The following is a 15,051-nucleotide window of genomic DNA, read 5'->3' as shown; positions in this document are numbered from 1 at the left end:
TCCTATGGTTGGTGGACACAGGGAATATAGTTTGTTTTTTCTTTTCTTTTTTTTTTTTGAGACGAAGTGTCGCTCTTGTTGCTCAGGCTGGAGTGCAGTGGCGCGATCTCGGCTCACCGCAACCTCCGCCTCCCAGATTCAAGTGATTCTCCGGCCTCAGCTTCCCTAGTGGCTGGGATTACAGGCATGCACCACCACGCCCGACTAATTTTGTATTTTTTTAGTAGAGACGGAGTTTCTCCATGTTGGTCAGTCTAGTCTCGAACTCCCAACCTCAGGTGATTTGCCCACCTCGGCCTGGAAATATAGTTTTAAAATGTCTTTTTATGTAGAATTTCAAGTGTATGCAAAATGAAATAGTAAAATGAACTTCCCACATACCCGTCGCCCAGCTTCAATACTTACCTCATGTCAATGGTTTTTATCTCTTACCTCCTAGAATTCTTCCACTTTCAGCTTAAAAATTTTTTTTTTTTATTTTTTATTTTGAGGGAAGGTCTCACTGTTAACCAGGCTGGAGTGCAGTGGTGCAATCATGGCCCACTGCAGCTTCGGACTCCCTGGCTCAAGGGATCTTCCTCCTCAGCCTTCTGAGTAGCTGGGACTACAGGCGCCGGCTGCCTCCAGACTATTTTGAAGTGAATCCCAGATATCAAATCACTATAACCATAAATATTTCAGTCAAATAGTTCTTACTGTTTGACAGTAAGAACATCACTTTTCTATAGTAAGAAATCCGTTATAATCTATATATAAGAATAAAAAGATCTATTAAATTTCTTAGGCTTATAGAGATACTCATGTTATAATGTTTCTTATAAGAGAGGAAGAATACTTCCCTTTAGTTTTCAAAAACCAGGCCAGGAGCGGTGGCTTATGCCTGTCATCTCAGTGCTTTGGGAGGCTAAGGTGGGAGGATCACTTGAAGCTAGCAGTTCAAGATCAGCCCGGGCAACATAGCAAGACCCCATCTCTACAAAAAGTAAAAAAAATTAACTGGGTATGATGGCGTGTACCTGTAGTCCCAGCTACTTGAGAAGCTGAGGTGGGAGGATCACTTGAGCCCAGGAATTCAAGGCTATAGTGAGCTATGATCACACTACTGCACTTCAGCCTGGGTAACAAAGTGAGACCTTGTCTCTTAAAAAACCCAAACATTTAATTTATTATATTTTATAAAAGAAGTATCTGAATGGATTAGTAGGTAAAATTTTGAAACTTTGAAAATTTAGATTGAGTTGTATCTATATATCTATTTTTCTTTGATAGAATGGGTTATATTGTACCAGCCTATCTTTCATAACACAGTTAACTCTTGTCTTCATTCTTCCACTCTTTCTCTTTTTATTTAAACATATTGAGAAAGGGAATCAACTGTCTTTTGTTTGTTTATTTTTCTTTTTTAAGCCAAAACAGAAAGAAGTGCTTAGATGAATGATAATCTGTTACTGTCAAAGTATTCTACTCAATTTAAGATTGATGCTAGCATTTCTTAGCTTGATTTAATTACTTGTCTGTCATCTGGTAGTTACGGATTCGAGACCTTGAAGGAGCTTTGCAAGTAGAAAAGGCCAGTCAAGCAGAAGCTGTTGCTGATTTGGAAATGATCAAGAATGAATTCAAAGAAGTTGAAAGTGCATATGAGCGAGAAAAGCATAATGCACAAGAGAGCTTTGCAAAGCTAAATTTGTAAGTATTCTACTGTAAAATTCTCTAAATTAACATAAAGATTTTATAAAAGCTATGTAAAATATGAATGTATACTATGTATTTTTGATATAGCTCCCATTAATGTCTGTGGTAGATTGGGGTAAGTGACTTCATAAAGCATAACTATACTTTCCTGTATAGGTAAAAATGGAAATGCTCTTTTGGATGTTGAAGTATATTATATTCCAAGTAGCCCAAGAAATTGAGTAATATACTAGGAAGTAAATATATTAATGTAGTTTGTATTATATGATTGATGTAATGCAATATCTTTAAGTATTAAGACCAGCTTGGGCAACATAGTGAGACTTCGTCTCTACAAAAAAATAAAAAAATTAGCCGGGTATAGTGGTGTGCACGTGTAGCCCCAGCTACTCGAGAGGCTGAGGTGGGAGGATCACCTGAGCCCAGGAGTTCAAGGCTGAAGTGAGCTATGATCTAAGGCTAAGATCTGGGGCTAAGATTTCTAAGCCACGTAAAATGGTCTATATGAAGATGGATAATATTTGACATTTTCTCAAACTACAGAAATAATAATAATAGCAGTAATACTGCTACTAGTGGCTAACATGCATTTGTGACTCACTACATACATAGCACTGCATCGTTTCATTTGTCTAACACCCTATGAGGAAGGTACTTTTAAAAAATCTCTTTTACAGATGTGGAAATTGAGGCTTAGCCAGAGTAAGGACATATAGCTCCTAAGTGGCAGAATTAAAATCTTTCTGACTCCTACTGATTTTAACCTTTTTCAGTTCAAAAGCCTTTCATCTTCAAAATTCTGTGAAATGCTTTAAGAAGTTTATAATGCATTCATATGTTTCCAAAAATAAGTCAATAGTAGACATTTTAAACCATTTTCCCCCAGAGGGTGAAATTCATACTACTATTTGTTTGTGGCATGATAATACATTGGCATATAGGAATTATATTTTAATCTTAGTTTCTATTTATGGCAAGTAGATAATGGTTTTCCATTTGTAGCCACAGTATAAAGATTTCTTTTAAAATGCTTTATTGGCTGGGCACGGTGGCTCATGCCTGTAATCCCAGCTCTTTGTGAGGCCGACTCTGGTAGATCACTTGAGTTCAGGAGTTTGAAACCAGCTTGGCTAACACAGTGAAACCCCGTCTCTACTAAAAATACAAAAATTAGCCAGGTGTGGTGGTGGGCACCTGTAATCCCAGCTACCTGGGAGGCTGAGGCAGGAGAATCACCTGAACCTGGAAGGCAGAGGTTGCAGTGAGCTGAGATCGCGCCATTGTACTCCAGCCTGGGCAACAGAGGGAGACTGTGTCTCAAAAAAACAAAAAAACAAAAAAAGACTTTATTTATTATAAGAAGTGAGTTAATTTAAGTGAAAGTATTACTTAAATAGTGGTAAATTTTGTGAGTGTGACAAAAACCATGAAGATTGTACCTGAAAGACTGAAAAAATTTAAAACTCTTTTAAAATGTTGGTTTCTTTAATTAATGATACTTATAATATTTTAAACCAATAATTGTTAACTGAATTTCCTTGCTTCCTCTAGTATGACTTAAATGACATTCTGTGAATGTTATTCTAAGGACTTATTTCTCATTTATTTTTTTTGAACCGTTGCTTGAATGTGCACATTTAATATATTTCAATGTATTCAAATTTTATTCAAATATGTATTCAAATATTATTCTGCATATCTATTTGAAAGGCTTTTATGTGGAACATAGTGAAGATTTATTTACTTTTGCTTTAAGGTAATGATTAGGACCTACAAATAAAACTGTAAGAAGTCAGAATGAGCTCCCAATAATTAAAGCTTTCTAGCAATGAAATAATAGACATCTTTCAGGGAACTAGTGACTCCCTGCCTTGGGAAATTCAAAACACAGAGTGGATGATTCTCTGTCATGGATATTGAAGAAGAGAGTCTCATAAAGATTGGACCGGAGGAATTTTAACCTACTTGCTAACAATTAAGCTCTGAGTCTAACCTATGTACTTTCCTAATTGGACCCCACAGCAGTTTTTTTCCTTAAGTTTGTTTTGCTGTTAGTTGTATTTTGGTACTTGAAAAATTTTACTCAAGTTTAATATTCCAGTAAGCACCAACTGACAATTCTAAACATTGGTTACATATTCCAACTAGGCACTAGCTAATTAACACTCCTAATGCTTTAACATAATGTCCCTTATCGCTTCTTCATCTGTATATAACTGTCATAATAATACACGTTAAATATTATAAATAAATAATGACAGGTAATCGTTAAAGCCCAATAATCATTGAAAATTTCTGTGACTTTCATTTTCCCATCCAGTCTTCCTTTTCCGTGTATGTGAAATGAAAACCACTTCCATCCCTTCTGTCTGTAGTATAAGAAGGAATGATATGACTTGAGGGATCTACCTGTACTTCCATTTTCCATTTTCTGCCTGTACTTCTGACTATACTTCAGAATCGTCTTTAAAAAAGGTTTTTTAAATTTCTTAAATATTTTTTTAAAGAAGATTCTGAATTTCTGAAAAAAATTCTGTTGTTTCAAAGTAGTTCTAAGTTTTGGTTAATGTATTCCACATAGAGAATTGATAGATTTTAGGTCTTTAAGGTAAATAATACTTTTAACTTACAACTTTGAGAATGTGGAGTTTTGGAGTAGAATATTGTTTTACCTGTTGTGAACTGATGTAGCAGTTCATCATGCTTGAACCTGCCATTGGGTAAGGTTCTTAAGCTTCTGTTTCTTGCCAGGTAGACCTAGGCAGGATCTCGCTAAAAGTCAGGAGAAAGAAAGCTGTGTTTATATTGCAGAGTTATAGTTTTGGTCCATAGTTTCATAACAGTAGACATTCCTGCATGAAATTATTTTAGATGGAATGTATATATTCCATCATTCTGTAATCAAAATTCCTTAGTGTAAAATTTTTTCCATCTAAAACTTACAGTATGAAACTAAAGCTTTTCAATAATATTTTGTTTTCTTTTTGAACATTTTTTTTCTTTTTAATTATGGGTAAATAATAGTTGTACATGTTTATAGGGTACATGTGATATTTTTATACAAGCATACAATGTGTGATGATCAAATCAGGGTAACTGGGCTATCCATTAACTCAGGCATTTATCATTTATTTATGTTAGGAACATTCCAATTCCACTTTTTTAGTTATTTTGAAATATGTAATGAATTATTGTTAACTATAGTTGCTCTGTTGTGCCACCAAACACTAGATCCTGTTACTTCCATCTAGCTGGATTTTTGTACCCATTAACCATCTGAATTTTCAAATATAGTAAAGTCTTCATTAGCTGTGATAATTGATTGCTGGGCAATAGTAGGGAGAAAGAGATCATAGTAATTCTCAGGTATAGTTGAAACTTAAATTTAATTTGAAACATCATTAGTCAAATATATCATACTAAATGGACTGCATCTAAATTTATTTCTTAGACTCAATATTTAGGAATTTAGCTTCCTAAATATATCACCCAAAAGGATAAACATAACAACAGTATTGTAACTTAGTAGCACTATTTTTGTTTACATTGTATGTAAAACATAGTCCAAAGATGGCTATTTGTTAAAATAGCCTGTTATTGTCAAATTCTTAGCTGAAGTATTTAAAAAAAAAAAAGAAGAATGGAACTCCAGTAGGAAAGAAGGCATCCTAGCTACAGACTTACTTCTCCTCTCTTCCCTTTCCTGCCTAAATCCTCCACCTTTTAAGTCCTGGCCCTTTCCCATCAGAATTCAGAGACGAGGCATCTCCTTTACCTGCCCTACTCTTGCCCCACTTACTCCCTCTTGGTTGGGAGTTTAGCAGCGTGGTAGGAGTCAGCTTTTTTGGGTTGTCCACCAGAATGCTCAATAGCAAGGTGTGTTCCCCCATTTCAATGGACACAGTTTGGCCTTTATTTATAAAATAGTACCCCCCCCCAAAAAAAAAAGCTGTGTGTGTATTGTGTGTGTAATGACAGATGCACTTAATTTTGTATTTTTTGAGTAATAGTAATTTTTAACTAAAATCTTGATTTTATCAAATTAATACATGTACACAGTCTAATGAATAAAATGGTACTGTTAGGCTCATGAAAAACAACAGTTTCATGCCCCATTGCTCTCCACTATCAGTTTCTACTCCTTTGATGCATCTGCTTTCAAGTCTTAGTGCTGTTTCTTCTGAAATTTGGTTTCATATTTCTAAATAACAAGCATAGTATGCCATTTTTGCAGTTTCTGCCTTTAGATATCTATTGACTTCTACTTATATATCTCTATTACATGCTTCTCCCACACCACAGACACTTACTCCTTCCCCCTTTCCATCCTTTCCATAGAGTTATATTTTTGGGTTTAGCATACTTTATTTTTTCTACAGTTTAATTTTTGTTAACCCATCTTTTTTTTTATAGCACATTTTATTGTGTTCTTTGTTATTTATTGTCCGTCTTATGTAACAAGAAACTTTGTTTTGTTTATTACTGTCTGTCAATGCCTAGAAAGGTACATAAGAGCTGCTAAATATAGATTTATGGAATTGGGCTGGATATGGTGGCTCATACCTGTAATCCCAGCACTTTGGGAGGCTGTGGTGGGAGGATTGCTTGAGGCCGAGGTGGGGGAAGATTGCTTGTGGTGGCGCATGTTTGTAGTCCCAGCTATTTGGGAGGCTGAGGTATAAGGATTGCTTATGCCAAGGAGTTCGAGGCTGCAGTGAGCTATGATCATGCCACTGTACTTCACCATGGGCGACCAAGTGAGACGCTGTCTAAAAAAACAAAACAGAAAATATTTGCAGAATCAACAGATGAGAATAGTTAATAATTGCCTCATTTTAAACTGTATTAGTTTATGTGATTAACCAATCACTTATTAAATTATTTCTAAACATTAACAGAACCGAAAGTCTCCCATGTTCCTACACCTCAGAGATGCTATCATTTTAAATTTCTTCTAAGAGATGTTCCTCCTGGACTCTTTTGTCTACTTCTTCCAGTCTGGGCAAGTTTTTTTTTTTAATTTATTTTTAATTTTTTTTAGACTTTAAGTTCTAGGATACATGTGTGCAACGTGCAGGTTTGTTACATAGGTATACATGTGCCATGTTGGTTTGCTGCATCCATCAAGTCGTTTACATTAGGTCTTTACATTAGGTCTTTCTCGTAATGCTATCCCTCCCCAAGCCCCTCACTCCTGGCCAGGCCCCGGTGTTTGATGTTCCCCTGCCCCGAGTACATGTGTTCTCATTGTTCGGTTCCCACCTATGAGTGAGAACATGTGGTGTTTGGTTTTCTGTCCTTGTGATCGTTTGCTCAGAATGATGGTTTCCAGCTTCATCCATGTCCCTGCAAAGAATGTGAACTCATCCTTTTTTATGGCTGCATAGTATTCCATAGCGTATATGTGCCACATTTTCTTAATCCAGTCTATCATTGATGGACATTTGGGTTGGTTCCAAGTCTTTGCTATTGCGAATAGTGCCGCAATAAACATATGTGTGCATGTGTCTTTATAGCAGCATGATTTATAATCCTTTGGGTATATACCCAGTAATGGGATGGCTGGTCAAATGGTATTTCTAGTTCTAGATCTTGAGGAATCGCCACACTGTCTTCTACAATGGTTGAACTAGTTTACAGTCCCACCAACAGTGTAAAAGTGTTCCTATTTCTCCACATCCTCTCCAGCACCTGTTGTTTTCTGACGTTTTAATGATCGCCATTCTACCTGGTGTGAGATGGTATCTCATTGTGGTTTTGATTTGCATTTCTCTGATGACCAGTGATGATAAGCATTTTTTCATGTGTCTGTTGGCTGCATGAATGTCTTCTTTTGAGAAGTGTCTGTTCGTATACTTTACCCACTTTTTGATGGGGTTGTTTGATTTTTTTCTTGTAAATTTGTTTAAGTTCTTTGTAGATTCTGTATATTAGCCCTTTGTCAGATGGATAGATTGTAAAAATTTTCTCCCATTCTGTAGGTTGCCTGTTCACTCTGATGGTAGTTTTTTCTGCTGTGCAGAAGCTCTTTAGTTTAATTAGATCCCATTTGTCAATTTTGGCTTTTGTTGCCATTGCTTTTTGTGTTTTAGTCATGAAGTCCTTGCCCATGCCTATGTCTTGAATGGTATTCCCTAGGTTTTCTTCTAGGGTTTTTATGGTTTTAAGTCTAACATTTAAGTCTTTAATCCATCTTGAATTAATTTTTGTATAAGGTATAAGGAAGGGATCCAGTTTCAGCTTTCTGCATATGGCTAGCCAGTTTTCCCAACACCATTTATTAAATAGGGAATCCTTTCCCCATATCTTGTTTTCGTCAGGTTTGTCAAGATCAGATAGTTGTAGATGTGTGGTGTTATTTCTGAGATCTCTGTTCTTTTCCATTGGTCTATATCTCTGTTTTGGTACCAGTACCATGCTGTTTTGGTGAATGTAGCCTTGTAGTATAGTTTAAAGTCAGATAGTGTGATGCCTCCAGCTTTGTTCTTTTTGCTAAAGATTGTCTTGGCCATGCAGGTTCTTTTTTGGTTCCATATGAACTTTAAAGTAGTTTTTTCCAATTCTGTGAAGAAGGTCATTGGTAGCTTGATGGCAATGGCATTGAATCTGTAAATTACCTTGGGCAGTATGGCCATTTTCATGATACTGATTATTCCTACCCATGAGCATGGAATATTCTTCTATTTGTTTGTGTCCTCTTTTATTTCCTGAGCAGTGGTTTCTAGTTCTTGAAGAAGTCCTTCACATTCCTTGTAAGTTGGATTCCTAGGTATTTTATTCTCTTTGTAGCAATTGTGAATGGGATTTCACTCATGATTTGGCTCTCTGTCTGTTATTGGTGTATAAGAATGCTTGTGATTTTTGCACATTGATTTTTGTATCCTGAGACTTTGCTGAAGTTGCTTATCAGCTTAAGGAGATTTTGGGCTGAGACAATGGGGTTTTCTAAATATACAATCATGTCATCTGCAAACAGGGACAATTTGACTTCCTCTTTTCCTAATCGAATACTCTTTATTTTTTTCTCCTGCCTGATTGCCCTGGCTGGAACTTCCAACACTTTGTTGAATAGGAGTGGTGAGAGAGGGCATCCTTGTCTGTGTTGGTTTTCAAAGGGAATGCTTCCAGTTTTTGCCCATTCAGTATGATATTGGCTGTGGGTTTGTCATAAATAGCTGTTACTATTTTGAGATATGTTCCATCCTTACCTAGTTCATTGAGAGTTTTTGGCATGAAGGGGTGTTGAATTCTGTAGAAGGCCTTTTCTGCATCTATTGCGATAATCATGTGGTTTTTGTTGTTGGTTCTGTTTATGTGATGGATTACATTTATTAATTTGCCTATGTTGAACCAGCCTTGCGTCCCAGGGATGAAGCCAACTTGATCTTTGTGGATAAACTTTTTGATGTGCTACTGGATTTGGTTTGCTAGAATTGTATTGAGGATTTTTGCATCTATGTTCATCAGGGATATTGGTCTAAAATTCTCTCTTTTTGTTCTGTCTCTGCCAGGCTTTGGCATCTGGATGATGCTGGCCTTGTAAAATGAGTTAAGGAGGATTCCCTCTTTTTCTATTGATTTGAATAGTTTCAGAAGGAATGGTACCAGCTCCTGTTTGTACTTCTGGTAGAACTTGACTGTGAAACCGTCCAGTCCTGGGCTTTTTTTTTTGGTTCATAGGCTATTAATTGTTGCCTTAATTTCAGAACCTGTTGTTGGTGTATTCAGAGATTTAACTTCTTTCTGGTTTAGTCTTGGGGAGGGTGTATGTGTCCAGGAATTTATCCATTTCTTCTAGATTTTCTAGTTCATTTCCATAGAGGTGTTTATAGTATTCTCTGATGGTAGTTTGTATTTCTGTGGGATTGGTGGTGATATCCCATTTATCATTTTTTATTGCATCTATTTGATTCTTCTCTCTCTTTTCTTCTTTATTAGTATTGCTAGCAGTCTATCTATTTTGTTGATCTTTTCAAAAAACCAGCTCCTGGTTTCATTGATTTTTTTGAAGGGTTTTTTTTTGTGTCTCTATCTCCCTCTGTTCTGCTCTAATCTTAGCTGTTTCTTGCCTTCTGCTGGCTTTTGAATTTGATTGCTCTTACTTCTCTAATTCTTTTAATTGTGATGTTAGGGTGTCGATTTTAGATCTTTCCTGCTTTCTCTTGTGGGTATTTAGTGCTATAAATCTCCCTCTACACACTTCCTTAACTGTGTCCCAGAGATTCTGGTACATTGTGTCTTCGTTCTCATTGCTTTCAAGTAATATCTTTATTTCTGACTTCATTTTGTTATTTACTGAGAAGTCATTCAGGAGCAGGTTGTTCACTTTCCATGTAGTTGCGCGGTTTTGAGTGAGTTTCTTAATCCTGAGTTCTAATTTGATTGCACTGTGGTCTGAGACAGTTTGTTGTGATTTCTGTTCTTTTACATTTGCTGAGGAGTGTTTTATTTCCAGTTATGTGGTCAGTTTTAGAATAAGTGCGATGCGGTGTTGAGAAGAATGTATATTCTTTTGATTTGGGGTGGAGAGTTCTGTAGATGTCTATTAAGTCCACTTGGTCCAGAGCTGAGCTTAAGTCCTGGATATCCTTGTTAACCTTCTGTCTCGTTGATCTGTCTAGTGTTGACAGTGGGGTTTTAAAGTATCCCATTATTATTGTGTGGGAGTCTAAGTCTCTTTGTGAGTCTCTGAGAACTTGATTTATGAATCTGGGTGCTCCTGTATTGGTTGCATATGTATGTAGGACAGTTAGTTCTTCTTGTTGAATTGATCCCTTTACCATTATGTAATGGCCTTCTTTGTCTCTTCTGATCTTTGTTGGTTTAACATCTGTTTTATCAGAGACTAGGACTGCAACTCCTGCTTTTTTTTTTTTTTTTTTTGCATTTGCTTGGTAGATCTTCCTCCATCCCTTTATTTTGAGCCTGTGTGTGTCTCTGCATGTGAGATGGGTCTCCTGGGTACAACACACCGATGGGTCTTGACTCTTTATGCAATTTGACAGTCTGTGTCTTTTACTTGGGGCATTTAGCCTATTTACATTTAAGGTTAATATTATTATGTGTGAATTTGATCCTGTCATTATGATGTTAGCTGGTTATTTTGCCCGTTAATTGATGCAGGCTCGTCATAGCATTGATGGTCTTTACAATTTGGCATGTTTTTTTCAGTGGCTGGTACCAGTTGTTCCTTTCGACGTTTACTGTTTCCTTCAGGAGCTCTTGTAAGGCAGGCCTGGTGGTGACAAAATCTCTCATTTGCTTGTCTGTAAAATATTTTATTTCTCCTTCACTTATGAAGTTTAGTTTGGTTGAATATGAAATTCTGGGTTGAAAATTCTTTTCTTTAAGAATGTTGAATATTGGCCCCCCACTATCTTCTGGCTTGTAGGGTTTCTGCCAAGAGATGTGCTCTTAGTCTGATGGGCTTCCCTTTGTGGGTAACCTGATCTTTCTCTCTGGCTGCCCTTAACATTTTTTCCTTCATTTCAACCTTGGTGAATCTGAGAATTATGTGTCTTGGGGTTGCTCTTCTCGAGAAGTATCTTTGTCGTGTTCTCTGTATTTCCTGAATTTGAATGTTGGCCTGCCTTTCTAGGTTGGGGAAGTTCTCCTGGATAATATCCTGAGGAGTGTTTTCCAACTTGGTTCCGTTCTCCCCGTCACTTTCAGGTGAACCAATCAAATGCACGTTTGGTTTTTTCACATAGGCCCGTATTTCTTGGAGGCCTTGTTCATTTCTCTCTCTCTCTCTCTATCTATATATGTATATATATGCAGACGCACACAGCCATGTGTGTGTATATATTATGTGTGTGTGAGTCTTATATATATATAAGAGATGGGATCTCAATCTGTTACCTAGACTGAGTGCAGTGGCACAATCATAGCTCACTGCAACCTTGAACTCCTGGGCTCAGGCACTCCTCCTGCCTCAGCCTCCTGAGAGTCTGGAACTACAGACACACACCACTGTGCCTGGCTGATATTTAAATTATTTTGTAGAAATGGAGTCTTCTTTTGTTGCCCAGGCTGATCTTAAACTCCTGGCTTCAAATGATTCTCCTGCCATGGACTGCCAAAGTGCTGGGATTACAGTTGTGAACAGCTGCACCTGGCCTTTCTGAGCAAAACTTAAATAGGAAGGTGAATCGTTTGAAAAGAAATTCATATGTCTTCAAAGTGAATGTGAATTATTTTTGATTATTCTTCGTTTTGGATTTTCCAAGCCACCACACTGGTTCTACTTGCGTGGACATTCAGATGTGAGACATTTGTTCCATTTTTAATGTTGTATTTTAATTTTAAAATTGTTTGGTAGTACTGTTTTCTCATTCTTGAGATAGTCTCTGAGCTAATTGAACTATGGTAGGTGGGTTTTGCTCATCAAAAATGACGGTGCAACCAAATCAACACTAACCAAATCTATTTTGCTTATAGCCTTGGGCATACTACAAATACCTACTATCAAAGGGGAAGTGATATTGCTTTGAAGTTTTTCATTTAAGAATATGCAGTACTTTTTGTTTGAAAAAGGAAAGGCAGCCTTAAAAAGTCTTTTAGCATGAACACATGATATGTAGTACATCTGCCATATGTCTTAAAGGTGTGTAATATCAGTTGATATAAGCGTGTTTGAAAAACCTGCTCTGACACTTTAACTTTTCAGATTAGAAAGAGAGTATTTCTCCAAAAACAAGAAACTAAATGAAGAGATCGAGGAACAGAAGAAAGTAATTATAGACCTCTCAAAGAGACTCCAGTATAATGAAAAAAGTTGCAGTGAGTTACAGGAAGAACTAGTAATGGTAAGAATAAAAAAGAAAACCCTATGCAATCACTTTACTGGGTCGTAGTTGATGTATAGCAGGGTTGTTTTTCCTGACCACATTCCATGAGATAATAGTATGAAAGTTACTTTAGTGACAAACAAAATTTCCAAAACTGGAAATGCTGATTACATCAAAGATATACATAATGAAATCTCTCTGATTTGGAATAATTGGGGGAAACTAACTCAACTAGTAAAAACTCTGAATTATAGAATTTTCAAAAATGTATTCAAATGTTTTCATTTTTTTATCGTACATAAAACAGTGTTACTTAGATTAAGGGTGATTGGGGTTTGTAATGAACACATATGATGATTTCAAAGACTTCCTTTTGTAATTGTTTTGTACCTGATCACTCTCTCTCCATTCTCCAGTAATCTAGCTTTTACACAATAACCAAATTTATCTTTGTAAAATATTGATCTGTGTTTGTCAACCTCTCTTTATTCAAAACTCATCAGCATGTCAGTGTCTCCCTGTTGTTTTTGAAATAACGGCCAGTTTCTTGTTGTGTAATCTCAGGACCTTTTCCTTTTGTCTTCATGTTAACTTTTCTACCCTCTTCTTTTGCCTTTGTCCTCTATCTGTCTTGCTTTAGCTTCATTATAGTGTTCCTTGTTTTCTAAACACATTTTTTTCTTTTCTTTTCTTTTTTTAAAGATGGGGTTTCATTCACTCTGTTGCCCAGGCTAGAGTGCAGTGGTGCAACCCTAGCTTACTGTAATCTCCAACTCCTGGGCTCAAGCGCTCCTCTTGCCTCAGCCCCCTGAGTAGCTGAGACTGCAGATGTGTGCCTCTGTGCCTGGCTGGTTTAAAAATTTTTTTACAGAGATGAGGTCTCGCTGCGTTGGCTAGGCTGGCACCAAACAAGTGGCCTCAAGTGGTCCTCCTGTCTTGGCTTCCCAAAATGCTGGGATTAAGGTATGAACCACTGCACTTGATCTAAACACATCTTTTCATATATTCTTATTTTTATTCACGTTTTTCATTTCTTTGACCTGCAGTGACTAAAATGCTCCTTTTTGTTTCCATTGACAGATTTCTATACATCCTGTGATGCCCAGCTCTGATTTCTTGCAATCTGTGAAGCTTTCTGTTATTCTGTCTTCCCCACTGTCATCCCCCTTAAGTTAAAATTCTGTGCCTCCTCAACATTATTTCTTTAGTACTTAGTTCAGCATCTTTATCATAATACTCACTGAAATTTGATGTGTATTATGTCTCCCAAGAGGATATGAATGCATTCAGGTTAGCTTACTTCATTTTACATACCTAGATTCCACTATAGTACTTGACTCAATAAACATTTGTTCGATGGATTTATTTGGTTGATGCAGAATCCTCTTCTCTGCAGTTTGCTGGGGACCCCACCAGGGAGGGTGTAAAGTTTATGGTAATACCGTATTACTTCTTTGTTTTGTTCTACGCGTATATACTTTCCTCAGAGGCTTGACTGCTTCACTTTCAGTTATATTCCAAAACTTTTAGTGATTTAGTTATTGAGGACAATGGCTATTATTCTCCTCAAAAAAGGTGGACCCTGGGTTATACTAGGATTTGGTCACCAAATCAGTGCTGCCCGGATCAAAAGCTAATAATGGGATATAGTTAAAACTTCATTGTTTTGTCAGATGATCCAATATTATATACATTTTCCATTTATCTCAAGATATTTGCTGTGTTCTTATTCAGGAAATTGATATCATTGCTTGTTCTAGAAATCAGTTTGCAGTTTGGTATTTTGAATGTGATGTTTTAGAAAGTTAAGAGCCCTCTGTGTAGTCTACTTTAGCATCTGTTCACTGTAATGTGTCATCTTAAATTTCGTTGGCTGTTTTAACTCTTACCTCCTAGTTCAGGAGGTTGAATCAGTAGTGGAGAAAAATATGTCAGGGTCATTGAGCGGAGTACTGCATTTGGTCTGCTTGCTTATTAGATATTGTACTGAATAGTTTGGAAAATAAGCCAGGGTTATAACTAAGAATGCAAGAGTTAAGACATATTCACCAATATAGGTTGCATGAATTTTCCTAATTCTAGTTTTCTAGCACTTTAGTGAGTAGATACAAAAATAAAATGAGACTGGTTTAACTCACCACAGAGCATATGCATATTTAGTGATTAAGAAAATTTACTTAGTACCAACAGATTTTTTTTTCTAAAACTTTTACAAAGTGATATATGGTCTCAAATAATGCTAGTGACAGCTCACCAGCAACCTATGTTTGCCTGTTGGGACCCTCTGCACTCATTGTATTCATTGTATTAACCCATTAAACACTACTGTTTTGATAATGATGGTGAAAATTGTAGGCTGTTTCTTCAAAGCTTGATGGATTGCTAAAAGCAGTTGCAGATCTGTGAATAATGTAATAGTTCCTTGCCGAATGGGTTGTTTGAAAAACTTACTCAGGTTGCCAGACTAAGTGATGTACAATTTATGTGGCTCAGACTGTTAATATGTTCCTCTTAATTTTTTCATCTCTCTTAAACTCATAGATTTGTGTCTTACTTTCTTCCATCT

At 36.6% G+C, this 15,051-nt stretch overlaps 1 protein-coding gene across 6 annotated transcripts in view; it reads left to right on the top strand.

The window, feature by feature from the left end:
* The window catches only part of CCDC171 (coiled-coil domain containing 171), a 383,549-nt gene that overhangs the window by 86,201 nt on the left and 282,297 nt on the right, over positions 1 to 15,051 (top strand). For all 6 annotated transcript variants that reach the window (XM_074017436.1, XM_005581679.5, XM_045373284.3 and 3 more), the window contains 2 exons: positions 1,529 to 1,689; positions 12,365 to 12,503. In XM_074017436.1, coding sequence (XP_073873537.1) covers positions 1,529 to 1,689; positions 12,365 to 12,503 — 300 coding nt within the window. The remainder of the gene's footprint in view (positions 1 to 1,528; positions 1,690 to 12,364; positions 12,504 to 15,051) is intronic.

This window comes from Macaca fascicularis, chromosome 15 (assembly GCF_037993035.2).
Source record: "Macaca fascicularis isolate 582-1 chromosome 15, T2T-MFA8v1.1".
Classification (NCBI taxonomy): domain Eukaryota; kingdom Metazoa; phylum Chordata; class Mammalia; order Primates; family Cercopithecidae; genus Macaca; species Macaca fascicularis.
The sequence above is the reverse complement of the archived record's forward strand: the minus strand, read 5'-3'. Positions and strand labels throughout refer to the sequence as shown.